At 36.7% G+C, this 9747-nt stretch overlaps 1 protein-coding gene across 1 annotated transcript; it reads left to right on the forward strand.

Annotated features, from left to right (window-relative positions):
• Nucleotides 1-1129: 1129 nt before the first annotated feature.
• On the forward strand, nucleotides 1130-9094 carry LOC131604500 (uncharacterized). Its single transcript, XM_058876938.1, has 12 exons — nucleotides 1130-1475; nucleotides 5764-6516; nucleotides 6594-6710; nucleotides 6811-7131; nucleotides 7208-7465; nucleotides 7552-7626; nucleotides 7706-7992; nucleotides 8091-8282; nucleotides 8369-8479; nucleotides 8571-8652; nucleotides 8742-8837; nucleotides 8919-9094. The coding sequence occupies exons 2-11, from the start codon at nucleotides 6364-6366 to the stop codon at nucleotides 8769-8771; spliced, it is 1626 nt and encodes a 541-aa protein (XP_058732921.1). The 5' UTR covers nucleotides 1130-1475; nucleotides 5764-6363; the 3' UTR covers nucleotides 8772-8837; nucleotides 8919-9094.
• The last annotated feature ends 653 nt before the right edge of the window (nucleotides 9095-9747 follow it).

Consider the following 9747-nt stretch of genomic DNA (forward strand, 5'->3'; position numbering starts at 1 on the left):
AAACCGTACCTCTTCCTCAAAACCGCAACACTTAACCTCCATAAAAATACCCTCCACAACCCACGCCCAAAATACGAAGACGAAGAAGAATCGCTGAAGAAGAGAAGACGAAGGAGGTACGATTTATAGGTTCTTCCATTTTAATGTTTTCTTCATTTACGATTGTATCACTGTGTAACTTTGATTCTGATTCTGATTTAATGAAACTTTGATTCATCATGGCCGGTTCCTGATAGATATCCGCCTGTAGGGTTAGAGCTTTACCACCAATGAATTAATTATCATACTATAATTATAACAACTTCCCCACTGCCGCTGGATTGGCTTCATCAACTTCCCCACCAATGAATTAAATCTTTCACTTTTTAGTTAATCTATTAGTATGACAACAGATTAGATTTCATTAGTGGTTAGTGGCCAGTACTTGAGCATTCTTCCACCAGTTCCCGAATTGCCAAACCCTTTGTACATTCAATATTATATAAATTGTCAGTTCATCATTTGTTTGAGCTTAAGGTAGGATGCAATGCATGGGTTAATCCACCAAATCTGTTTGTGATTGATCAATTGCTTTAGCTGGTTTAAGATCTAAATCAAACAGGTCATGGATTAGTTTCATAGTTGCATGAGACTAGAAATAGGTTTGTGGATCTAGGAATTGTTTGAAGTACCAGCCAGACTGAGACACAAAATGATAGGAAGAAAATTGGAGACAAGAGAACAATATTCAACTCTATTATCTCATCATCCGAAACTAAGAAAATTAATTTCAACAATTTTCCGTATTAGTATTTTTGTTATTCTATAACAAATATGGAGAGGACAGTGATGATTAAGCTTTGATCAGGAAAAAAAATCATTAGTAGTGGTGATAGATTTCCTATTGATATTGGTCTCAGGTAATAATTGGCCTGAATTACATTGTTTACTAACCATAATTGAGGGACTAAAGTATTGATTGTGTTATCAATAAGAAGTCTATGAAAGAAATATTGCTTTTAAATAATTAACTACACATTCAATATTCTACAATGTAGAATATTTTTGCGGACAAACAGACTTAGTTGTTCAGTATTGCATGTTTAATGTCTTATGCATTCTTATTTTTGGTTGTCCATCTACACTTCTCATTTATCCTTAATAGATTTTTCTTGACAGGTTAAGTTAACATATGATATTACTAATAGTTGTATTTCGGCCTCTTTTCTTTTAATGTTAAACTATTGAATACATTCTCAATTTTCATCAAACACAACTTATTTTACTTGTTCGATTTCCTTGGGATAAAATTGCATATAACCTATTCCCTGTTTGCCCAATTTGGCGTGTCATTTTATACTCTTTAATTAAGTTTTTTATTTTATATTTTTCAGGAATATCTTTGCTAGATAGGGGTTACTTGTGAAGAGTGAAAGTTTGATCATTTTCAAGAATCTTACATTGTGTGGGTCTAGAAGTTGCTTACTACTATACAGGTAATTAATTGTTCTCTCTCGCCAAAGTAATATGTTGCGTTTTATTGCTTCGGATTCATTCTGTGTATCCTTTGCGTTTTGACAGAAACGCATTATACCGTTCTGTGCCTTAAGAATTAGTTGTTTTTGTTTAGGTTAATTAAGACATGAGTAATAGATTCTAAACTGTGTTAATGTTCTAATAGTTTTGTAACATAATTTTTCCCTACCAGCCTGTGGATTATTTTCTCTGATTCCAGACTAAAAACAGAACAAAACACTAACAATTGAACTGCCATGTCCCTTTGTGTCATTCTCATTGGTGTAGTGTAATACTCATTATTCTGACATGTGGAATATTCTCTGATTTTTAAGTGATGAACTTACTAACTTTGTAACTTTTAGATTATATTAAGTAATACTCATTATTCCGACATGTGGAATATTCTTGATGTCAATTTCGTTAATCAATTAGTGATGAACTTACTAACTTTGTGAATTGAATTCGCTATAGGGGTTACTTGTGAAGAGTGAAAGTTTGACCGTTTTTGTTTAGCTTAATTAAGACATGGATAAGACATGGATGAATTCAAACCGATTGTCGAAAGAATACGAGAAAGGGGTTAGGGAATTCGTTAAGTTTGCGGTTGCGCACTCCGAAGACCCGATTCGAATGACGTGTCCTTGTTTGGGTTGCTGTTATGGGGATAAGGTTGACGGGAAACAGATGGCATCGCATTTACTACGGTTTGAAATTGATAGAAGTTATACAGTTTGGAGTTTGCATGGTGAAAAAAGTAACAGGAATGTTGAGCCGAGGTGTAATACGAAGTATTATTCAAACGACGATTGCACAGACACATACGATTACGATCGAGTCGAAGAAATTGCAGAGGCGCTTGAAGAAGATCTTGAGGATTGTCCCAAAATGTTCGAGAGGTTGGTAAGCGATGCAGAGAAACCGTTGTATGATGGTTGTTCAAAATTTACAAGATTGTCTGCGGTGTTAAAGTTGTACAACTTAAAGGCGGACAACGGATGGTCGGATAAAAGTTTCACAGAGTTATTAGCCCTTATGAAAGATATGCTACCAGAGGATAATGTTCTTCCCAATCGAACGTATGAAGCCAAAAAGATGTTGTCCTCTATTGGCATGAGCTATGATAAGATACATGCATGTCCAAACGATTGCGTTTTGTTTCGAAACGAGTATGCAGCGTTGAATGAGTGTCCTAAATGCGGTGCCCCTCGATATAAGAAAAAGTTGTCTCCGGCAAAAGTCTTATGGTATTTTCCTATAATTCCGAGATTTAGACGCATGTATCGTAGTGAGACCGATTCAAGACACTTGACTTGGCATGCAGATGAAAGAATTATTGATGGAAAGTTGCGACATCCGGCAGACTCACCACAGTGGATGAAAGTTAATAGTGAATATCCTGAATTTGGAAAAGAAGCAAGAAACCTTCGCTTGTCATTGTCTACTGATGGAATGAACCCGCATGGTATTCAAAGTATCTCACATAGCACATGGCCTGTGATTCTTATGATTTATAACCTACCTCCGTGGCTATGTATGAAGCGTAAGTACATGATGTTATCTATGCTAATTTCTGGGCCTAAACAACCAGGGAATGACATAGACGTATACTTGGCACCCTTAATCGAAGATTTAAAGTTTTTGTGGGAGAACGGTGTGGAGGTTTACGATGGGTATAGGAAAGAAAGTTTCAACTTGAGGGCGGTGTTGTTTGGAACAATTAATGATTTTCCAGCATACGGAAATCTATCCGGGTACAGCAATAAAGGTCAAAAAGCGTGTCCTGTTTGTGAAGATGAAACCGATACGACACGATTGGAGCTTTGTCAGAAGAATGTCTTTCTCGGCCATCGTAGATTCTTAAATTATAATCATCACTACCGTGGGTGGAGAAAAGCATTCAATGGAAAGGCCGAACATCGTACAACCCCGCCTTTTTTGTCAGGTGATCAAATTTTTGAAAAGGTGAAAGATGTGAGCACTCAGTTTGGCAAGCCTTTTGCACATTCACTTGTCAAGGGTGGGTGGAAGAAGAAGTCAATTTTCTTTGAACTTCTATATTGGAAGTCGTTGTACGTAAGACATTTCCTGGATGTTATGCATATTGAAAAAAATGTATTTGACAGCGTCATAGGTACGTTACTCAGTATACAAGGAAAGTCTAAGGATGACCTTAACATAAGGAAGGACATGGTAAACATGGGAATGAGAACTGAATTAGGACCCGTGACGAAAGAAAGACGAACATATCTGCCACCTGCTGTTTACACTCTATCTAGAAAGGAGAAGAAAACATTGTGTAAGTTCCTCAGTGAAGTTAAAGTTTCAGAAGGATACTCTTCAGATATTAGAAGCCTTGTGTCCATGAAAGACATCAAGTTAAAGAGTTTGAAGACGCATGATTGTCATGTTATAATGGAACATTTTTTACCAATAGGTATACGTTCTATTCTTCCAGAAAAAGTAAGAAGCGCAATAATTAAGTTGTGTTTCTTCTTCAGGTCAATTTGCAGTAAGGTGGTCGATCCCGCGATCTTACCAACATTGCAAAAAGAGATAGTTGTTACTTTATGTGATCTTGAAATGTATTTTCCTCCCTCGTTTTTTGACATAATGGTTCATCTAGTCGTTCATCTTGTGAAAGAGACACAATTGTGCGGACCAGCTTATATGAGATGGATGTACCCTGCTGAACGTTATATGAAAATATTAAAAGGGTACGTGAAAAACAGAAGTCGACCGGAGGGTTGTATTGCCGAACGATACGTTGTTGAAGAAGCGGTTGAGTTTTGTACTGAATATCTGTCAAATGTTCAATCAATTGGACTCCCTAAATCTCATATTGTCGGAAAAAAAGAAGGAAAAAGGCTAATTGGAAATAAACTTGTGACAATATCAATGGTCGAACGGGATCAAGCGCACTTGTATGTTCTGCACAATGAGATTGAGGTTGAGCCGTATGTTGAAATGCACAAGGTTGTTCTCCGAGATTTAAATCCGAATAGAAATGAGAACTGGATAGTACGAGAGCACAATCGAAGTTTCATACCGTGACTTAGGGAACATATTTATTCAAAGTATCGTTCAGATCCTGCTTCAGTAACAGAAAGGTTGAGATGTTTAGCCTATGGTCCAAGTATAATTGTGTTTTCTTATAGCGCATACGCAATTAATGGATACACATTTTATACCAAAGAACAGGATGATAAAAGTACTATGCAAAATAGTGGTGTTACCTTGGTAGCTGAAGCAATGCACATATTAAGTGCGAATGACTTAAATCCGAAATTTGCAAATTTGTCATATTTTGGGGTTATCGAGCGCATTTTGGTGTTTGATTACGCAAAGTTTCAAATTCCTGTATTTGGTTGCAAGTGGGTTCAAAATAATAGTGGCATACGAATGGATAAGTTAGGATTTTTGCAAGTGGATCTCAACAGGGTGGGGTACAAAGATGAGCCTTTCATTCTAGCCTCTCAAGCTAAACAAGTGTTCTATGTCAATGATCCGACAAGTACGAAATGGTCTATAGTGCTTCTATCAAACAAAATAGTTGATGAAAACATTGGAGATCAAGGTGATATTGGTGTTGGCATTGAATCTTGTACAAGAAACGATCAAGATGAGAACGAATCTTGTACTAGAAATGATCATAATGAGGCTATTTGGATCAATCCAACCGTCCGCGTTGTTAAGAGACGCGTAGCACACAATCCTACCAAGAAAAGAAAGAGACGTTAGTGAAAAAGGTAATAGTATACATATTCCGACTAATGTGCGTTATTCAATTTGTACCGATTGTTATATATTCAATTTGTATAGTTTTTTCAATTTGTATTCCGATTGTTACAATACTTATTCAATTTTGGTGCATATTTTCGTTTTGTACATAACTTTTGAACCATGTATCCGTTTATCGACTTCTTTACATGTAACTATACTATTTTGACAATTCCGGAGCTGCTCATTCACTTATCTTTACATTTCGGGACTGTTTTTTTATCGGTTTTGGTTCTGCCCGTGATCAAAAGTCAGGCTTAGGGTCTGAATTTCGGAAAACCGACTTCATTTTTGAGTCTGTGAGGACGTTTTACCATAGCCATGTAAATTTCGTTCAATTCCGACAACTTTCTTTTTTTGACGCTTATTCTGATTTCACCGATTTTGATTCCGATTTACTTGTACATGCATGGTTTGACTTCCATTTGACATGTATAGATTGTTAGCTTATTAATAGTGTACTAATGTGCTTTAGTTTGTTTGATACAGGTTCAATGGCTAGTAATCAAGAAAACCCACAAGAGAACCCACAAGAGAACCCACAAGAAAACCCACAAGATAAGCCACGAGAAAACTCACAAGATATAGATGCTCCGGATACATCATCAAAAGAAGTTGCACGAGGTGTGTCCCTTATGAAGGGAATCATTCGACATAGAGACCAAGGATTGATATATAATTTGGAATGGAATTCTGATAACCAACCAATTGGTCCTAATTCTGCAAAGTTGACAAGCTATATTGGTACACTTGTTCGTTTGCATATTCCAGTCTCCGTAGCTAAATGGAATCTGAAAAGCAAAGAGTTGGACGAGAAAAAAGACATGATTTGGGACGAGCTTAAAGTATCATATATGGTTGTTGTTATTATCTTGACGATAATTTGATTAAATTACTTATACTAACACACTCTATGCGTATGTTTGTTTGCAGAGGTCTTTTACCATACCAGACGAGCGTAAACGCTTCATTCTTAGTTTGGCCGGAAAAAGATATAGAGGGTGGAAAGCTTATCTAACAAACAGCTATCTTAAGGATAAAGAAGGAAACTTTCTTGAAGAGGCCCCGGGACGTCCAAAAAAGTATGAGATGTTCATTAATGATAATGATTGGGCTAAGTTTGTAGAGCAAAGAGATGAATCTTTTCGGAAAAGGAGTGCCACAAATAGTGCGAGAGCATCAAAAGCCGCGTATCCATACAAAAAAGGGCGTTTGGGATATGCACGCTTAAAGGAAAAAATTGTAAGTAAATAGAAATGCGTTTTAATTAATTGTCTAAATGTGTTTTATTTGACGATTTTATTTGTGTCAATGCATAGTTAGAGGAGACGAAAAGTGAGGAAACCTCACTTCCAGTACATGTGTTGTGGAAGGAAGCTCGTGTGGGCAAGAATCAAGCTGTCGATCCCGATGTTCAAAGAGTTTATGCTGAATGTGTAAGTATAACACTGTGTCTTTAATTAACTCAAATGTTTTTTAATATATAAATGATTTTTTATCTCCACTAATAATTATTGAAATGTAAATGAATTACAGGAGACCTTGTCGCAATCGGTATCCACCGGTGAGGACCAGGATGATAGGAGCGTACTTAGTAGAGCACTAGATGCTCCTGAGTATCCCGGTCGGGTGAGGGGTAAAGGTCATGGTGTGACTCCAACCTCTTTTTACAAGCATCCTAGGAGAAGATCAAATCCTACCAATGAAGAAGTGTTGCAAAAATTGCAGGAATTGCAAGCACAAGTCTCTGAATTGCAAAGAGATAAAGATATGTATATGAGAGAAAAGTGCAACACTTCATCGGTGAAAGAAACTAGTGATAAGGCTAGTATCAACTGTCAAAGGAAATTTCCCGAGGTAATTATAAATTTTTTTCCTTACAAATTGTTCTATTTTATTAATGATAATGACTTTATATTTACTATTGGTTTAGGGCATTTCATCTTGCCAACTATACTTATCGTCACCGAATTATCGCCTAGTTGGCAAGGGAAAAGTGCACAACACTTTGGGAGATTTACTTCACCATAGACCGCTCCCGGATGGACACCTGAAAGTATCGGTGGATGTTGTATTAGATCATGATGCGATGCTACCGGTACCTGACATGGTCTCAGAGACAACATTGCTGCGAGATGCAATAGGATCATTTGTTGCATGGCCCTCGGAGCTCATTACCATTAGTGATGAGGTATATTGAAAACGATTATGAATCATTTAGTTTTCGAATGTCAATTCTGCATCGTTTATTAATTATTTTTTACATTTTAATTTTAGACTGCTCCTACAAAACCCGCAATTAAGGGTAAAGGGATTTTACAGGAGGAGGAGTCTGTTGCATCACTAAAAGAGGTACATTTAAAGTGTTAATATATAATCTGAATCTAAAACTGCATGATTTTATATTTTACCTAACTTATATGATTTTTAGGCATCTGCTCGGGGGTCACAACAAGTGACGCAGCCAGTTCGTAGCGTACCACCCACTGGTCCTCCGAAGCCAGCGGCAAAAAAAGGCGGTGCTTTTGTGCCTCGATACCGGACGACGCTCGGAACAATTGTTGATATGTCTGATTTGAAGGATGGTGCTTTACGTGAAATCAATATGGATGAAGGTGTCTTCGGTATTGAATTCATGTCAAATATTGGAATTGATGACTTGGAAGAGATTTTTACGCATGAACAACTAGGCGTCGGTAATATGCACTCATATATCCGGTAATATTCACTCATCCGATATATTATTTAATTAGTCCCACAATTTATTTACACATTTCAATGAAAATAATCTAATGTTTATTATGTTTTTATTTAAGGTTGTTGTATGACAGAGTGTTGCGCGGGACTCCATTGTCAAACAGATTCCGTTTCGTGTCTTCCGCCCATTGCAGCGGAATGGCAATTGCTTCGGAACCGGAATCAGTTAGACAGCGCTTAGTCGATAGATTCATGTCCACCGGCAATACAGAAAGTCTGCATCTTTGGGCGTATAATACCCGACCAGTAGGGTTAGTTTCTCATTCTTGGTTCATCTAATCTCTGTTTCTTTTGTGTATAGCAAAATTTTCATATAACCTATTGTTTTAATTTATAGAGCACATTGGTTGTTGCTTGCTATCAACCCTATAAGAGAAGTGGTGTATTATCTGAATTCGGTAAATGGTGACTGGACCAATTATCCGGCTATGAAGGAAATGATTGATTTGTAAGTGGGATCGTTCTAAATATTCGTGTATATTTATATATTTAATTATTTGTGAGATTGATCTAAACATATGCTTTTATATATTTGTTAGATCAATACAAGTGTTCCGAAGTCAACGAGACGCACAGGTATCCCGGACTAAATCAAACAACATTACTTGGATCAAAGTGCAGGTACATTATTTTTCACAATTTTGCTTATAATATTTATGCTACTTGATAAAACAAGACAACTATAAAATCTTATTTGTTTTTCTATGTAGTGTCCGCAACAGCGAAACAGTTCAGATTGAAGATACTATGTTTTGAGGTTTATGAAAGAAATCCTTCAGGCGAATCAATTAGAGATTCCGCTCACGGTATGAATTTATAACTTAAGATAATTTCATATAATTTATTACATTTAACTAAATCATTCATATTATGTTTTTGTTTTGTAGTACTTGGACGAATTCCGTGCTGCTTCGTACCCGAGACTTAAGTTGGAAGAAATCAAAGAGGATTTGTGTCAATTTTATATTCAGCAACTTTTCATGTAGGATTTGTATCGATTTGAAGTATAATATTGTTGATGTTACTGATTTAGTTTGTAATGATGTATATATATAATTTTGGATATTATAATGGTATTATATTAGTATATATATATTGTCCTACCTATGGTTGAAAATATATCGTCGAAAATATATTACAGGTCGAAAATATTACAGGTTGAAAACATATTACAGGTCGAAAATATTACAGGTCGACTGGGAGGCTTAAATTACAGGCAGCACATTAAAATACCTCATTTAGCAACGACAGCCCTTTTAAAAAGCGCTCTTAAAGGTCCACCTACGAAAGCGCTTTTTAGTAAAAGCGCTGCCAAAGATAAAAAAAAACATAAAAAATATAAAAAAAACGCAACCTACGAAAGCGCTTTTCCAAAAGCGCTCTTATAGGGGGGGCTATCAGAGCGCTTTTTCCAGAAAAAGCGCTCTCATAGGGGGGATACCAGAGCGCTTTTCTGGAAAAAGCGCTCTTATAGGCTGAGCTACCAGAGCGCTTTTTCCAGAAAAGCGCTCTTATAGGGAGGGCTACCAGAGCGCTTTTTCTAGAAAAGCGCTCTTATAGGGGGGTCTACCAGAGCTCTTTCAGAAGCGCTTTTGTTACCTACGCCAGCGCTGGCTTTCACAGCGCTTTTAAGCGCTTTTAAAGCCCAAAATAAGCGCTTTCGTAGGCCTTCCGTGTTGTAGTGTTATATGATTCTCCTTGACTTTTTATCTGCGT

The sequence above is a fragment of the Vicia villosa genome, linkage group LG1 (assembly GCF_029867415.1).
Source record: "Vicia villosa cultivar HV-30 ecotype Madison, WI linkage group LG1, Vvil1.0, whole genome shotgun sequence".
Classification (NCBI taxonomy): domain Eukaryota; kingdom Viridiplantae; phylum Streptophyta; class Magnoliopsida; order Fabales; family Fabaceae; genus Vicia; species Vicia villosa.

Bases quoted from the DNA above. Each gene is read 5' to 3' on its own strand.
- LOC131604500 (XM_058876938.1), top strand. From the start codon at position 6,364: ATGTTCATTAATGATAATGATTGGGCTAAGTTTGTAGAGCAAAGAGAT. The intron at 6,517-6,593 runs GTAAGTAAATAG...GTCAATGCATAG, and splicing joins CACGCTTAAAGGAAAAAATT to TTAGAGGAGACGAAAAGTGA. The intron at 7,993-8,090 runs GTAATATTCACT...TTTTTATTTAAG, and splicing joins AATATGCACTCATATATCCG to GTTGTTGTATGACAGAGTGT.